The following is an 18,464-nucleotide window of genomic DNA, read 5'->3' on the forward strand; positions in this document are numbered from 1 at the left end:
CCTTCATGACAGTGTTGACAATTTGACTTGAAACCGCGTGAACCGCCACACGCCGCAAAGCAACGGTCTGATTTCCCAATCTTTCTATAAAATTCCATCACTTCACTCGCTCACAATTCACAATTGCAATTTCTCTCTCTCTCTCTCTCTCTCTCTCTCTCTCTCTGTTTTTCTCTGCTTCAATTCTCTGTTTCTCTAACCCGGAATCCCCAAATTCCAACCCAGAAAACCAACCCTCTCTCTCTGTTTTTCTCTGCTTCAATTCTCTGTGTCTCTAACCCGGAATCCCCAAATTCCAACCCAGAAAACCAACCCTCTCTCTCTGTTTTTCTCTGCTTCAATTCTCTGTTTCTCTAACCCAGAATCCCCAAATTCCAACCCAGAAAACCCTCTCTCTCTCTCTGTTTTTCTCTGCTTCAATTCTCTGTTTCTCTAACCCGGAATCCCCAAATTCCAACCCAGAAAACCCTCTCTCTCTCTGTTTTTCTCTGCTTCAATTCTCTGTTTCTCTAACCCGGAATCCCCAAACTCCAACCCAGAAAACCCTAATTCAAACCCAGAAAGGAATTTAGGGTTATGGATCGTTGTTTTCCTGTGGGTTTGAGATTCCACCCGACTGATGAAGAACTGATTGGGCACTACCTCCACCTCAAGAATAATCCTAACTCGGCGACACCGTCCTTGGTACTTCCTGAGTTTGATTTGTACGGTGAGGCCGAACCCTGGATCATTTGGGATGCCTATGGAGGACCCAATCTCAAACAACAAGATCTCTTCTTTTTTACTCTCCTTAAGAAGAAGGCCAATCCCCGCGGCGGCCATGCTAGTTCCCGGCATAGTCGAAGGGTTGGATCATCGGGCACATGGAGCCAAGGTGAACCGTCCAAACCCATTTTTGGCGAGAAGAACCAGGAAACCCCAATTGGGCGAAAGACGAAATTGAGGTACGAGAACAAACTGGTGCCGGAACAACACGGTTGTTGGATTATGGAGGAGTATACCAGTGTTGATGATCAATCCAGTTGTCCTGCCGCTCATGATCATTATGTGATTTGCCGACTCCGAGAGAACAAGACTGGACAAAGAGGAGCAATCAGAAGGAAGTCTCAGGATGATGATGATCACCATCCAAAGCCTAGGAAAAAGCCCAAGTCTTTGACAGTTTCTGATCCACAACCTGCTTTTACAACCAATGAGGCTAGAAAGATAGTGTCTTTGAACCAGAGTCCTAATCCTGAGCAGCAATTTGAAAATGAGTTGATTATTAGTGAGGGTGAGGCACAAAGCAGTATTAGTAATTGTATTGGTATGCCCGAGGATATTGATTGGCTTGATCTTGCATTGGAGGATATTGATTGGCTTGATCTTGCATTGGAGGAAGTAGAAGGGGATAGACTATGCCCTGCACTCGCAGAACAACAAACATTGTTGTCATCATTGACCTTTCAACTTTGTTAAGTTGGTTACTTAAGTCCTATTTTTGTGAGGCATCACTACCACTTCTTTGGAGTATAGTTACTTGTTTTAGCTATTTTCTTTTTTATTCCTGTAGATGTACTGATATCAAAATCAATTAATTGCTAATACACTACAATACTTTTTGTTCAGTGAAATCAACCTTCCATTGTTCTTTCATTATCTCTTTAGTTATTGCACTTGACGTTTCAACTTTGTTAAGTTGGTTACTTAAGTCCTATTTTTGTGAGGCATCAAAATATTTCTTTTTTCCCCTCTACTGGTGTGAAGCAAAATGCACGCTGGCTTAATCAGCTTTGATTAGATCGATTATTCACCTACTTGTTCTATCAAAAAAAAGCAATTCAAAAGTTCTATGCTAAATGAAACTCTACTTGCCTGGTCTTCATTTCGCATAGATACTATGAAAGTTACCTTCCAGTTTACATGAATAACTCTGTTTCAAATGGTGCACAAGACTCACAATTTGGTCTCTGTTTTGAATGGTGTACAGGGTAGGGTTTGAAATATATATATATGGAAACAGTTTCATTACTAGCAAGAGTGCCCGCGCTTTGCTGCAGGATGCGAACTGTAACGATTATTCTTTTTCTATTTCCTAGGTTTAAAAAGGAGATGATGTTAATTGTAACAATTATTCTTTTCCTATTTCGTAGGTTTAAAAATGAGATGATGATGTCAGTGTAGTATTCAAAAAAGAGGCTATCTGAGTTTGAAGTTTACTTTGTTACAGTTGCTGCTGGAACATTTTTTGAAAAATAGTTGGTTTAGTTGCCCCAGGTGTACATACAGAAAACGTGTTAGTCCAATACAAAAAATTGCTTGCTGCAGTTCTATCTGTACAAAAACTACAAAGAGTTGCTTGGCTTATCAGGTCTTGGCAGCTTGCTCCAAAGAGTTGCTTGGCTTGTTTTGCTAGCAGTTTCAGTGTAGCTTCATTGTTTGGGTCCTCTGCAAATCAAATCAATTCAAAACCACAAACCAAAATTCCTCCACATATAATCAAAAACTGACAAATATGCTCACCTTTTTTCAAAATATAACCCAACCAATGCCAAAGATGCAAGAAAAACCTGCATCAGAAGTGAATCACAATCTAAATCATAGAAGATCTTGAATCAGAAACTGAAGGACTTTATGATCGCTTAAATCACAAACTGAAGGATTAATGATTGTTGATCTCACCTTTAAACTTTTTTTTTTTTTTTAACCCCACCCCATTCCCACCCTTGTTGGGGCTCGAACTCTTGACCTCTTATATATGAGACCAAAGCCTTACCACCCCACCAAACACACACACCCTTTAACTATATATTTAATCTGATTACTATCTTGTCAAATAAATTTCCAACGTTGACTCAACAGAACTGGAAAAGGCAACAAAATACATACTGCTTTTGCTCCCGAAGCCTGTCTCTTAAACTTGATCACAATCTTGGCACACAGCTCTTCCGAAACGAACCCAAGTCTACCTCTCAGAGATATCCAACCAGTCCTATATCCACCAGTAAAAGCACATTATGTTGATGTATTAAATCAGAAATGTAATAGATTTATGACAAATGGTGACCATCAGAGTGTCTACAGCTTCCCAAGCTTATAAACAATGGAGATCACTTAGATCTTTCATAGAAAATAAGGATCTAAGTTGGTTAATCATAAATTGTAAATATCTACTACATAGATGATGTCCAAGTATAATGCAGTCTTGACCCCTGACAAAGAGTAATGTATCTGGTTGACTGACTATCACAACAAAGGTTTCTTAAGATCAATGCAGAAATAAAAAATGAAAAAAAATAAAATAATAAAAAATAAAAAAACATCAAGGGATTTGATAGTGAAGTACCTTTCATTTTTTGTGCCAGGTTGGATTGTGTTGCAACTGATAGTTGGAGATTGTGCAAAGAAAGAGTGAGTATGAAGGTCTTGAGGGTAAGTTTCGGGCTTTGGAAAGCGAAAAGCTTGCAGTGGAAGAAGAGATTAGGGCATTGAAGAAAGGAAGTGATGAAATTAGGGAGCAAATTAATAGTGCTGGAGATGAGAGGAAGCAATTGGAAAGGAACTAAACTCATTCACTTTTAGAAGTGAGAATAAGTAAATCATTTGAAATTTCAACCCAAGATGAAATTAGGAAGCAAATTAATGGTACTGGACAATATTCAGTGTTGAAATTAGGGAGCAAATTAAAGTCTTCTCATGTTGTTTGTTAGAAAAAGTCTAAACTCATGCAAATTTGATATCTTTTAATGTTAGACTAAATATTGGTACCTTAGTCTAGCTAGTAACAAAACAGGTGAAACATGAAGTAAAAGAACATGCCCTCTATCTGTGTATAAATGATCCCCAGGTGAAAAACAACTCAAATCATACATAATGCAGAATGGCTACATCAAGTTTTGTCCAATTGAAATAAAATAATGACATCAAGTTTTGTCCAATTGAAATAAAATAATGACAGAAAAGGTGGAAGAAAAAAAAAAATTTATCAGCTCTAATGGAAGAGAACTATTAACCAGATGAAGAATCAGTGTATCCACAACTCAATACAGCTAACTGTTTAATAAGAGGATTTAAAAAATCTTCTAAATGTTTTGAAAACAATACCTCCTCGATAAAAAGAGCTAGTGTCCCTCACTGATTACTATTTATTCCTACATAGCACAGAAACAACAAAATGGAATATGTAATAGTCCAAACCGTAATTGCTAATCTCCTATGCTCCCCTGATCTTACTATCCCCATTTATAAGGCAAAAAAAGTTTAGTCACCACAAATAACCTGTGATTTCTTTAATTTTGTTCAAGTGTCTCAATATCAGTAGAAATGCTACTCTTTCGTCATTCAAATACGTTCCCATTACCAAACCACAGAAATCCATACTCCAACAATAAGCAAATTTAAGATGAAGTCTGACATATATAATTGATTGAGTTTTGATTACGGAAATAAAATTTTAGAAATATGTGATAATTGATTGAGAATCTCCTATGCTCCCCCTGATCTTACTATCCCCATTTATAAGGCAAAAAAAGTTTGGTCACCACAAATAACCTGCGATTTCTTTAATTTTGTTCAAGTGTCTCACTATCAGCAGAAATGCTACTCTTTCGTCATTCAAATAGATCCCCATTACCAAACCACATAAATCCATACTCCAACAATAAGCCACTTTACAGATGAAGTCTGGCATATACAATTGATTTAGTTTTGATTGGACTTTGTCTGTGTAGGATAAGTGAATCAACTGCAATATGAAGCCATTGATTAACTTATACTATGCAGATAAAGTTACAGCCAAAAACTGATACATCCAAGAGTATCCTTCTGCTCATTATCTCCACTGATTTCAGCTGGGAAAGCATAGCAACAAAGCATGTTCAATCGAAGCTAAAAACAGTGACTAAACAAAAGCTGCTAACTATACTTGCATCAACATAGAAGGCTAGTCAATGAAAACAACAGCAAACAGCAAACAGCAACATGCAAACATATACGGCTTTTCAATTTTCTTCAAGTAACTTCAAACTCATACGCAAATTCAACCAATTTCAGAAACCAAAACATATGAAAGATAATCTAAGAAACAATTTGACCTGCAGCTGTCCTGCTCTCCACAATAAAACTCCAAAACTCACCCTCCTTCTCCTTGTTGATGACAAACACAATATGATAATCGCAAACCCCTGCATCATTGAAGACATCATACAGCGTTCACAAAAAATATCTATCATGAAAAAAGAAATCCTACAGCCACACAAATCCAGCCCTGTCCATTTCCTATAAATCAACAAAACAGAGAAGAAAAAAAAGTTTATGATTCAAACCTCTTTCATCCTAACTTAACTGTTATTAAACTGAACCTTCACTCTAATCACTGAATAACCTCCAACTTCCAAAGAGAATTTATCCTTATAGTATTGATCTGCAAAAACCAAAAGCATCATTAAGGCTGAGTAGTTTGCAAGCTTCACTTCATCCAAATACAAAGACTGCAAAATTGATATCTAAATTAGATAGACACTGATCTCTAAATCAGTAATAACACATGAATATGTTAGGCTTCCAAATATTGAATAATCACCAAACTTATGTATTGCAGGTTCTTCTCTAAGTCAATTCTTCTACAGAAATCAGTTGCCAAAAAAAGAGTTTTTAGCACAGAAGTAATTAGTCAATGATTACTATTTGCTATCAGTTAATAATCACTGTCATAATAATATTCAAAGAGTGGAAATGCTATACAAATTGATTCCAAAGTCAAAAACTATACATGAGTATGTAACTTTATGCAAGAAATTACAAATCTTGACAACAATATCAATGAAAAAGTGCAGCTGCCTTGAAGAATTGATACGTACAATACCAATTCACACATCTGCTTTCAAGTAACGAAATATGCGTAACCATATTGGACTAATAAAATTCATCTAAACAAATCGCTACACAAATCCGTGATCCTCATACTTCATGGTCACTAACCATATTTGTTATTCTTGATATAAGTCATAAAAAATAATGGTATTTACTGCATCTTAAGGTTTTCTCTCTTCAGTTCAACCATTTTTCATCAAGAATAACAGTAGACAGCCATGGTATTTGTACACAAATTACATACTGCCAACCGTCTTCTACAACTAATCTATATACTCTAGTCCATAATCTCTTTCAGATTGGTAAGAAATTAAGAAAAAGAAAAGAAAATCCATATTTTTTTAGGAGAAATTTCTATATATACACAGAGACTACCGAACTCTATATACCAACATTATTAAACGAACGCAGTTGCCAAACAATTCTTGACATAAATAGTGTGCAAATTGAGCTAAACATCAGTGCAAATTGCTCTAAAGTTCCGGAAAATGAAGGCAACCAAAAAATGAGTCTGGTTACTATTTTATTCAAATAGATTTCTGAACTTTAGAAAAAGGTAACTAACATTACTCTAAAGTTCCGAAAAATGAAGGCAACCAAAACAATAACTGCCCATCATCTTTGAAAACAAAAATACAAACATGCAGGTATGCTTTCATACAGAGTCGAGAATTATCCTATAAAAAACTAAAATGCCCTTTTATCTTCAATGTAAGAACAATTCATGGTATCACTACTGCTCAGGATTTATAGTAAAAATAAAGGATGCAAAACAGAAACACTAAGACACCCAGAATCACAGTAAAACTAAATGATGCAAAACAGAGACACTAAGAGACGCAGAATATTCACAAAAACCAAAGCAAACAAAATAAGCATATGTACTTAACTCTACTTCAATTAAATTTCATGCTATTAGGAAACAACTAATAATGGCCAACAGAAAGAAAACAAATCCCATCCATATCTAGAAGACAAACAAAAAAAATATGCTACTCACTCAACAGCAGAAGTTTCTCTATGGAACTGTTGCAGCCGGTCCAAAATGTCTTCTCGAGCATTCTTGATTTACCTATTATGTAACAAAAAATGGGTACTGAAAATCATATTTCAATTGAAGCACATGCCTAACACTACGATTATATTGCACTAATGATGTCGTTGATTCCAAACCCCAAAACCATTTGCGTTGAGAAACCCATAAAATCATATCAAGAAAGAAATTCACTTTCTGAATTGTTGTACATAAAATCATATCAAAAAACCAACCTTCACACTCATAGTCTTTGGTTAAGGGCGGTGCTAAAACCGTCTTGAATTCCTCTGATTCTTTCGTACCCGGCCCCTCAGTCTTTGGAAATTCGATCACTCGTTTTCGTTGTGAATTCCTCTCCTGTTTCCTCCAGAATCGCCTTCCCTCTCCTCGCCCAAATCTAGATCGAATCCAAATAGTAGATGTCAACAAACAGTACCACTTCCTTCGCTATCTCTCTCCTTTTCTCCACCTCTCTGTAGAGCGAGGTAGCAAAGACACCACCCCAGGTGTCGAAGCAACAAACAGCACGCAGGGGCAAAATCGTCTTTTCGTCCACAACCGACTCGGCTCGATCGGGCACTGTTCATAAGCCGATGAACTTGCCCGCACTTTGCTGCGGGAGTTAAGATTGTTAGTGAATTGTTTACGAAAGTAAGTAGTTGTATACAAAAGAAGTTGTTAATATGATACCAAGGAAACTGAAATTGAATACAGTCGATATGAAACTGAAAATGAAGGAGAAAAATGTAAAGGAAATTGAAATTGATTGATTGAGATCTGCAAACTCATGTTAGTTCCTCAGTTCAAGAAGATGCAGTGAAAGATCAAAATCGAACATTGTACTATAAGCATTGGTCGTAAAAGGATTACCTCTTTAAGAGCTTCCTGGTCCCAAAACATTTCGTGTTCAATTTTTCATAATTTTTCTGCAGCTCTTAATGCAATGGAACTATGAAGTCAAAAACTGAATCTCAAAGTACAGAAGAAATATAATACCTGCAGAAGTTTGAGATCTTCTTTGGAAGCTAATTGTTACAAAATTTTAATCAAAACTATGAAGCATAGTAATAAAGAAAAGTGACATATAGAGGGAGAATTGTTACATTATATTCATTTGATAAAAGAGTACATGTACATTCTACATTTGTTACACAATTGATTTCCTTCGAAGTCATCCAAAAATTGCTTGATGCACAATAACGTTAGGCATTTCAGCTGCAGCTTTACAAAAAAGCTAGCTGCATAGTCAGATTAGCTATTATAGTTGCAGATTTACAAAAAGATTGTTGCTGCAATCTTGTGAGATTGTGGAGCTTGTTCAAAAACAGTGGTGGTTCCAACTGTACTTGTGATTGCAGCTACACAAAATCGATTACTTCATCAAAACACTGTACACCACAGTTATCCTGCATTAAACAGTCTTTTTGTTTTCAGCTGATGACGATGTGGTTTCATCTTCCTCTGCTTCTCTCTCACTGCAGAGTAAATAAAATATAGTACTTATTTAAATATTGATAAGAATTGATTCGTTAAAATGAATTATATAGTACATGTATTATAACGTCCTTTTTTAAAGATAAGAGAATTGTAATATTCAACCAAAATGAATGTGATAAAAATTAGAATGGTATTTTCCAAATAACCAAAATTAAAAAAAAAATTAAAAAGAGAGAAAATATTCAGATCAGTACTACTTACCTTCTAGATTTCTTGTCTGGTTTAGATCTGAATAATCCTCTTTTACTTGTCAGAGAGTTGCTGATTCTTTGAAAAGGAACAGGATCTGGAGTCATAGTTGCTGGGTCGTTTTCAAAAGGTGGTACAGAGGATTCCAAGGTGGTACAGAGGATTCCATATGTGGGAAGACTGCTTTGATTATTAGCTCACTATCTTCCGTTATCTTGAGCTGAAAAAGAACTTTTGGCCTCTTGTTTTCTCCATCTCCTCTGGTAATGTTGCTTCTGTTGGGTAGGATCTTTTGCTGACCAAATCTTTGCAATTACTTCCAAACAGTTTCTCTGCTTGTTTTCCCATTATGATAACCGTTGCCTCATTTTGACCATCTGTGATAGTCATGTAGACTCTGAAACTATATATAAAGAAGAGACTTTAGTGTTGTTATTTTGTTTTGTCACATAATATAAAATTTGTCCTCAAAATATAATTTTTTAGTGTTTACCAAGAATTTCTTGCTTCCCATGATGTGAGCAGCTAAGTTGATTGTCATGTTCTTGTTCTCTTAATTCTCGATAACAGCAAGGCTTTATACCACCAACCGTTGTGTGTTGCAAATCTGGAAATTGAAGCATTGCAATACACCATTTGTTCCTGTAATTGAAAATTAAAAAGGGGTATAAATTATAAAAATGTCAAAGACTTACAATTTATAAATTAGGGCCAAAGTAGCATAATGAATCTATAATTTACAAAGTAAAACAATTTACGGAATGAATTATTTAAATTTCAAATACTTACAATTTATAATGTGTAGTTGGAAACAAAAATTGGATTTTATACCTTGTATGACAATGGATCCAATATGTTCAATCGAGTCACTGTTTTCATATTGGTTTCCTGGATTTCTTCTGATGTTGGCTGTTTGAATGGTGTTGGAAGTATTTGCACTCTATCAACCAGTTTTGAGAACCTACAAATTTATAGGCATGCGATGAAACTGTTGATATTTTTTTCTTTCCTTTTTTGTAAAATGATGGTTTTCTTATAATGAAGGAACTTACTGAAGCCTGTACTTGTTTGTTTCTGGGATCTTTGGATTGATGAAAATACAGGTGTTGCTTGTATTTGATGGGGCAGGTTTGTCTGCTAGTTACAAAAATAATTAGTTATATATAGTTGTTAGTCATGTTGAAATAATTGATGAATTTTTGAAGGACACTTACTCAAGTACTCTTTGATTTTTAAACTGGTTAATGCCATCAGCACTGGTGGAGAAGCTTTTCTAATTGTTTCCATGTCGACTTGTCTAGCAGTGTTGCCCCAGAGTGTAATTCTCAAGTCCTCTCTTCTGCATTTTATGTTTAGGAAGTTAGTTTTAAATCTCAATTGGATCATATATTGTACTTAAATGTTTAAAGTGTGTAAAAAGTTTACCTTAAATTCTGCAAATGGATTTCACATTTTGACTCTTGTCTTTCACATTTTGACTCTCTATCCTTGACAGTTCACAGTTGTCTCATGTGGTGGTACAATCGACTTCAAACAGCCATACACATCCTGCATTTAACAAAAATAAAAAAATAATAAAAAGTGATTAATCAAAGTTATAAGGTAAAGCATAATGAGGAAGCATTGTTTATTTACAATGTGTACATTTACCTGTTAGAATTGTATGATCATTCATGCGTGCTTCGAGTTGATCAAATTCTACTAAATAGAATCGATGCTCTGGAATTTCTGGGCAGTTTCCTTCAACTGCTTCAAAGACAGTCAGTGCATTGAAACGGACTTGACTCCGATGATCAAGAATCTTGTAGTTTTCCTGGTTTTTTCGTGTAAAGAAATTCTGAATGTCATAAACCTTGCCTTGTTGTATTTTTTTTTGTGAACTAAAGGGTAGTCAGATTCACTGATAATTGCATGAATAATTGAATAGCGTCACCCTGCATTTCATAAGAGAAAAATATGTATAAGTGTGCAAATAATTGGACTGATAATTAATTGTTTGTGAGAAAATTACCTTTTCATCAATCAAGACAGAGTGGAGACCATCATTCTTGTCAGTATTATATTGCTTTGCTCTCCACACTCTTGATATACGAACTCTGATCTTGTATTCTGATTTGTAAGGTTCCATTTCATGAATGAAGACATCCATTTTGTTCTCGCATCTACAAGTAATAGCATATATTATTTTTAGATAATAATTTTAAAAAATTGTTTTCATAGACTAAATATAACTTCATTTTGTTTGGTTTCAATTGTAGAAGCTTCATTCGATGAATGAGAAAATGTTTGTTTGAAAATCTCAAAATGAGTAATGAATAATTGAAAATAAGCTGTTTTGTCACAAAAAGAATTCCTTTTTCTTTTTCTTTCTTCAGCATCAGCCTCTATGCACAACTATATATTGAAGACCAAGTTATGATCATAAATTTCGATTGAAAGAAATGTGCTAAAGCCTTGGCAAGTATTTGATGATAAAATTCTGTGGGAATTAAACACACAGTTGGATTGGCTTTGATGAAAAACTGAGGCATAAGAATGTCAATATGAAATAGGATTATAAATCAAACGAAATAGCAAATCAAAGAAGCAATTAAGAGCAGTTTTCTGAAAATGAATGGTTTTTAACAATTGAACATAGGCAATGCTGCTATATTTTTTTAACAAACCCATAGTCTTTGAAATTATGTTTCATTAAAGCTGATAAAACTCCTTAAAAGTTAAAACTATTAGATGCACAGAACCATTATCATGATCTAAAGGCTTAAACTGAAAATTCAAATTCAAGGATCAACATACAATAGAACACCCAGAAACATGACCTCATAAAGGAAACATTTGGTATACAACCCAACACCAGTCAATATTAATCAAACACTGCAAATAACAAAAGGGTAGTTTGAAATTGATTGATTTTGAAAGAGAGAATCAGATCAGTGGTAGTGGAAAACGAAAAGAAGTTGATGACATTTGATCAAATAGAAAGTGAAACTTGACCGAGTACCTGTTTGGATTCATGTCGACGTCAGAGAGGTTGCAACAGCGCAGCAGCGGAGGTCGGTCTTCACCGATGCTTCCCGAAAGTAGGCGTTGGTTCTTTAGATTATACTTGTAGCAGATCACCAACTGAAGACACAATTATCCTCAAGTCAAACACAATGCAAAATTACTATAGCAAAAGAGAAACCCAACCACTAATGAAGACAAACCCATGCACAAATCTCAATCAGAACACAAAACCCCTCACCGATTGGTCTAGCACGATTATTCAAAACCCAGAGACACCGAAACCTGATCAAGCCCCTTCAGATGCGCAGAGCCGAGCTAAGAACGAAGAGAGAAAGAGAGAGGAAACAAACCGCGTTTATCACCCTCAACACCTTTTATATCCAGGTCAAACAGAACACCGTAATTAAGCAAAGAATGGAGGGCAAAACGGTCATTTCACGATACCGGCTCGGCTCGAGCTGGCACTGTTACTAAGCCGATGAACAGTTAACTGAGAATTAGTATATAGTAAATTTTAGTACCACACAAGTCAAAGTGGAGTCTAGATCAAAAGACATTGAGACCTGAAAATTCATCCAAAGCAAATAATATGACACCTTCTGGTCCTTCAATCTCTGAATCTCAGTAGATAAACTGTTGCATTGATTTGTACCTATTCTTCTGGGGGTTGATAGTTCAAGATTTGAGAGTCAAGCATCTTTGTTAACAACCTGCACAAATGGATTCTTAAACACACCATCACAAGTTCTAACTTAAAATTCACCTGATCTTCAAGAGCTTTTGATATATGATCAAGTAGTGGACAAAATATTTGCAAGCTAGCATGCATCTCAGCTCCTCAACCTCCTGCTATTTATCACCAGAGAAAATTTCACAAACTTTCACAATTGATCAAAAATCAAAATAACATTCTTTCTTTTTCAAAACTAATCGACACAAGTATAGAGTGAGTGGCATTTCTTGTCTTTAGGTTAAAGTGCACAGCTTCAAGTTCCTTATGAACCAAGCATTTGTAGCCAAATCTTTTAAGCATTTGCTGAACTATCACACTCTCTTTCAAAAAACTAAAAAAAAAAAAAGTATATCATACTCAAATTGAGTCTGAACAGATAGAAAGAGCTACTTCTGGCCAATAGAGGTTTGGCTCTCAATTTAGTGACTTAGGATTGCGGAGTTTAATCTTCAATGGAATAGCTTTTAAAATTTGGAAACAGTTTACAAATTTAGTACTACAATGCATGTACATAAAAGCATCTAGACTAAAAGATATTCAGAGCTGGAAATTCAACGGAATCAACTACGTACAGTGAATTACACTATTAGAAATTTAGAATAAAAGAATTCTGAACAGGCTTCAATTCCAATTTCCAAAGAGAGAAACCTCTACCTTTCTCTGAAGAAGAAAAAAAAATGTGCGTGTGTGACCATATAAATTCCAGTTAGATTAAAGACTGAAGCATAAAAAATCAGATTGCAAATGGAAATTTTATCGGTTTAAGTTCCTTTAATGAATAGTCTAATTGCTGCACAAAGTACATTCATTGAGGATGATGGTGAGTGCATCATTGTATCAATTGGATACTATTTATTGAATCCATGTTCTTAAGTTGGATAATATTTGATTTTTGCAAGCAATAGAACTTGAATCTTTCTATTTGAAACTGTTCCCTGGTAATAGCATCATAATATGACATTTTTCAGCAGCAAATAAAATTTGAACACACCTCAAGTGCTTGCAAAGATACCTCCACAGTAGAATTTCTTTTGTGCATAGAATATGGATATGCAAGTAACCACCATGTTGACGAGAAGGTTGACTAGCATGATTGTCTTTCCCATAAAGCAGAATCAAGGATAATCATTCAATTGTAAGTAGCTGGCTTATTCGATCAGTACTTTTGATAAAGTACATAATTTTCTGCAGAAGTTGTTTAACCTGCATGTCATTGAACTTGATGTCACTAGCAGCTACTACTCCAACAAGATCATGTTTACTCAAATACGAGATACAATCTACTTCATGAATGAGATCTTATTATTCCCTCTACCTTCACCATGTTCTGATGCGAGAAACCTAATACTCCATCATTTAAAATTATAAACTTTCCGGTAAGTGTGAAAAACCTCCCAGTTTCAACTTCATGTGAATTGTATCTGCCTTAACCAATCATCATGCAATTAAGGTATAAAAAACAAGTGTTCTTAAAATCAATTAACGGTATGAAAATTCATATAAATATATGTTAATCAGCTATATGTATACGCCACAAATGTGTGAGAGAGAGAGGCAGATAATTTCATATGGCTAAAAAGTTAAAAAAAAATAAAAAATAAGCATTGATGCAGAACACCAGAATAAAAGAAACAGAAACTAAAGGAACTAACACCACAGACTACTTTCAATGTCAACATTAACAAACAGAAAGAACATCACCAATTTGATATTGAAACCCTATCTTACATGAGTATATACTTCAATTTCAGCATCCACAGTTTCACTACTCCAATGTCACATTCAAAATGATACAAAACAGCATCAAATCCCTAATTGAAATCCAATCCTACAAGATAACCGAATCTCACTACCTCCCCCTATATGAAACCACCCAATCCTGAAGACTTCTAGCATAACCTCAACGAAGGAAAGATTCAGCCCTTCAACTTGGAAAGGACAATAATCATGATCCTTTGAATAACAGGTGTCAGTCTGCCCTTTAAAATCATCACTTGCACAAACTGTTTGCCTTCATCCTCAGCTGCCTTGTAAAGGTCTCTATCACAGCAGTGTCATTGGGCCGCTTCCCCTTGTCCATCGTCTCAAGCAAGTACTTCTTAGCATCTCCAAAAAAGTTGGGTCAGCAGCGAGTCCCTTGATTAAAACTGAGTAAGTATAGGAGCTGGGGACAACCCCATCACAAGCGGTGATAATGCAGTGTAAGTGTAGGAAGTGGGGGTAACAGCAGTACCTAACATGTGCCTGTAGACCTTGTGAGCATCCTTGGTCTTGCCAGCGCCAGCGTAGGCCATAATGACCATTGTGAAGACCGCCACTTCCGGCAGCATTGCCTGATTAGAGAGAGGCATAAGGAGCTCTCTCGCTTTATCAAGGAAGCCGGCATCTACCACAAAACTGAACATTCGAATTGCAATTTGATTGAGGAGTCGTAGTCCCCAACCATGTCAAATTGAATTCTCAACATCTTGTCCTCACAGTGTTTAATTTGGTCACATCTTCAAAAACCTTCATTACATGTTTCTTGAGGTCTTCGGCACAAGAATTGGGGGACTAGTTCAGTCATTGATTTAAACCGGTAATCAGAGCTTGAAATTGAATTTAGGTTTTTTTGTATTAGACACAAATCCAATTGACTAGTAGCTAGGGTTTGAAGTTTAGATCAATAAGCTGTGCTAGGGTTTCCAAAATAAGACGATGAGATAACAGAAGAAGAGAAGCTACTCACCTTTCTGATTTCTCTGCAGAAACTTTGTGGTGCTTGAGGAGAACACAGCACCTTTCTGTGATAGTTTTTATCTGAAGATTCCAAGTCTGTTGCAATTTTCGAAGCTCATCGGAAAAATGGAAAGAGAGAGTTTCAGGGCCGAAGAAGAAGAGGAGGAGGGGGCCTAATTTATAGGGTGAGTTTGATTCTCTCTATTTCTCTGGCGCCACAACATTGCAGAGTTTGAGAAAGAGTGTGATAAAATGACGCACGTTGCATCGACAATTTTCGTGCTGTGAGCTCCTGTAAGAGACACGTGTGCAGGTTGGGAGGTATTCGGTGAAATTGAAATGGGAGACTTGGTGTGTACTTTGTGTAAAAGGCGAACCTTAATTATCGTACCTCGGAGATTAGGCATTAGACCTAATCAATTGGTTGTAGGCTACTAAAAGCACACAAGAAAAAAAATGAAATAAAATAAAAACTATAAACAATCAAGACAATAAGCCTTGGCAATGCTTTACTTAACTCACACAAAGCCTATTCAAAACCACCAATTTTTACCCTCAAGGTGGATATACACAAATGATCATAGAATTTTTTTTAGAGAATTTGAATTGTGATATTCTAAATTAAATGCAAACTAAAGAAAGACCAAACAACTATTAAATTTGGATTTTTCAAATTAATAGAAACATGCATGGGAGTGTCGAGTGATTAACACTAACTATCTTGCAAATATCGATACTAATTTCATAAATACATGCATTTCCTATATGTGTTAAGTCTTGTATCTAGTACAGGCCAAGGCTACTAAATCAACTATCCTTTCATTGTATTGATTATGCCGGTTAGGACCACAATCAACTCTCTAACTTTGGCATTATGGTGGTTAAGGCTGCAATATATAAAATTAGAGGCCTAGAGAGCAAGATAATAAAGAGTTAGATACCCAAGCCAACTTAGCTACAATTAAGCTAGCTAATGCTTACCACACTTAAGTTGACAAGACTAATAAGTTGACAATTTATCAATCCATTCATCACAATTGCCCCGAACATAATTTCAAAGGTTGAGAATAGGGGTCGTCAACGGGCCGGGCCGGGCCCGGCCCGGCCCATTCATAGCGGGCTCGGGCCGGGCCGGGCCGGGCCTTGCCATATTTTTAAATAATTGCGGGCCGGGCCGGGCCGGGCTTTATTAAAAATCAAAGGATCCAAGCCCGTCCATATAAAGCGGGCCTTGCGGGCTTTTTCGGGCCGGGCCGGGCTTGGCCTTGCGGGCTTTTTCGGGCCGGGCCTTGCGGGCTTTATTTATAAATAAATATTTAAAGACACAAGTTTTTTTTTTTTAATCAAGCTTTGGAAATTTAATGGATAATGATCAAATACAACCAAAGATAATAGATCTATATAACTATATTGTACCAAAAAAAATCTATATTTATATATAGATACTAATTTATTGATAAATGAATTTTTAAAGACACTAATTTTTTATAAACCTATATTTATATATCATACACTCCAAAGAGCAACCCCTATCAATTCAAAGAAAATGGAAAAACCGACCGTTGGATGAGTTTATTACAATAAATTATGAGTATGGTAAAAAATTTAGCCAATTTCACCATACTTTAGAATCCGATCGGATTGGTCAACCGTAGTCACTTATATGTTTTATTGTTTGACCGATGACGTGGCAACCGCGAAACGTGCTTATTTTTTCACATCACGTTTGTATATATTCCATCGATGGATGTGCGTGGACATAAGATAAAAAAAATTAATTTTAATTACAAACACATTGGTGTATACCAATTTTATTCCTTTAGTTATATGACTTATACATTGCATTTAAATTGTTTAGGTTCATTCTAAAGCAACCATGAAGTAGAAAATGAATTCGGAGAAATCAACCGCTCGATGGAGAGATTGTAATGTTTTATGGTGATTGTAGAAAATCTAGCCAATTTCGTTATTGTTTCGAATTCGATCAATTAGGTCAAACGTAGTTACTCTTATAAACCTATATTTATATATCATACACTCCAAAGAGCAACCCCTATCAATTCAAAGAAAATGAAAAAACCGACCGTTGGATGAGTTTATTACAATAAATTATGAGTGTGGTAAAAAATTTAGCCAATTTCACCATATTTTCTAATCCGATCGGATTGGTCAACCGTAGTCACTTATATGTTTTATTGGTTGACCGATGGCGTGGCAACCGCGAAACGTGCTTATTTTTTCACATCACGTTTGTATATATTCCATCGATGGATGTGCGTGGACATAAGATAAAAAAATTATTTTTAATTACAAACACATTGGTGTATACCAATTTTATTCCTTTAGTTGTATGACTTATACATTGCATTTAAATTGTTTAGGTTCATTCTAAAGCAACCATGAAGTAGAAAATGAATTCGGAGAAACCAACCGCTCGATGGAGAGATTGTAATGTTTTATGGTGATTGTAGAAAATCTAGCCAATTTCGTTATTGTTTCGAATTTGATCAACTAGGTCAAACGTAGTTACTCTTATAAACCTATATTTATATATCATACACTCCAAAGAGCAACCCCTATCAATTCAAAGAAAATGAAAAAACCGACCGTTGGATGAGTTTATTACAATAAATTATGCGTGTGGTTAAAAATTTAGTCAATTTCACCATAGTTTTGAACCCGATCTAATTGGTCAACCGATTACCGATATGTAGAATATATATATATGCACATATTCTATATAGAATAATAGAATATGTATACACACACACACACACACATATATATATATATATAAACACACACAAATATATATATCTATGTGTGTGTGTGTATATATTTATAAACACACACACACATAACTACAAATATATATATATATATAAAATATTTTACGGGCTTTTACGGGCCGGGCCTAGCGGGCTTTTACGGGCCGGGCCTAGCGGGCCTTTGGCGGGCCGGGCCTACGGGCCGGGCCGGGTTTTTGCGGGCTTTAGGCGGGCCGGCCCTCGGCCCACCAAGGCGGGCTTTTGCGGGTTTTTTGACGGGCCGGGCCGGGCTAAAAGCCCTCCGGGCCGGCGGGCCTCCATCGGCCCACTTGATCCGCGGGCTTTTTGATGAGGCCTAGTTGAGAAAGCCTAGAAAGATGCTTTTAAGGACCAATAAATTCAGATTTAAAGCATATACAAGAAAAATTGCATTTATTAAAATTAAAGCATCAACATTTATACAAGATGAGTTAGGCTAATAATTTGCTATAGGCAAACATGAACTCAACTTGAACTTAAGCCCTCACTCTTTACCAAAAGTAAAATATATTTTTGTTGGTGAGCAATTAATGGTATGTGTAGTAAAAGCCCTTTGATTTTCTTTGAAATTTCTTGGAAAATGGTGGAGAATGGTATTGGGAAGTGAGAGAAATAGAAATGGAGATGT

General features: G+C 35.8%; 1 protein-coding gene and 1 long non-coding RNA gene across 3 annotated transcripts; one reads left to right on the top strand and one right to left on the bottom strand.

Moving 5' to 3' along the window:
* The first annotated feature begins 445 nt into the window (after positions 1-445).
* Positions 446-1,471, top strand: LOC112179513 (NAC domain-containing protein 83). The gene has a single exon (XM_024317946.2). The coding sequence runs from the start codon at positions 577-579 to the stop codon at positions 1,456-1,458; it is 882 nt and encodes a 293-aa protein (XP_024173714.1). The 5' UTR covers positions 446-576; the 3' UTR covers positions 1,459-1,471.
* A 6,500-nt stretch (positions 1,472-7,971) lies between these two features.
* LOC112178574 lies at positions 7,972-13,317 on the bottom strand. Of its 2 annotated transcripts, XR_005802704.1 has the most exons (13): positions 13,303-13,317; positions 12,342-12,424; positions 11,817-12,238; positions 11,574-11,712; positions 10,584-10,734; positions 10,223-10,506; positions 9,998-10,120; positions 9,787-9,911; positions 9,625-9,706; positions 9,404-9,533; positions 9,066-9,214; positions 8,585-8,975; positions 7,972-8,361 (listed from the first exon to the last, which is right to left on the bottom strand). It is a non-coding gene; the product is annotated as an uncharacterized LOC112178574 (long non-coding RNA). The 2 variants fall into 2 exon arrangements; XR_002927474.2 differs by having other exon boundaries at positions 11,574-11,695; positions 11,817-12,424.
* Between the last annotated feature and the right edge of the window lie 5,147 nt (positions 13,318-18,464).

Source organism: Rosa chinensis, chromosome 7, assembly GCF_002994745.2.
Source record: "Rosa chinensis cultivar Old Blush chromosome 7, RchiOBHm-V2, whole genome shotgun sequence".
Taxonomy (NCBI): Eukaryota; Viridiplantae; Streptophyta; class Magnoliopsida; order Rosales; family Rosaceae; genus Rosa; species Rosa chinensis.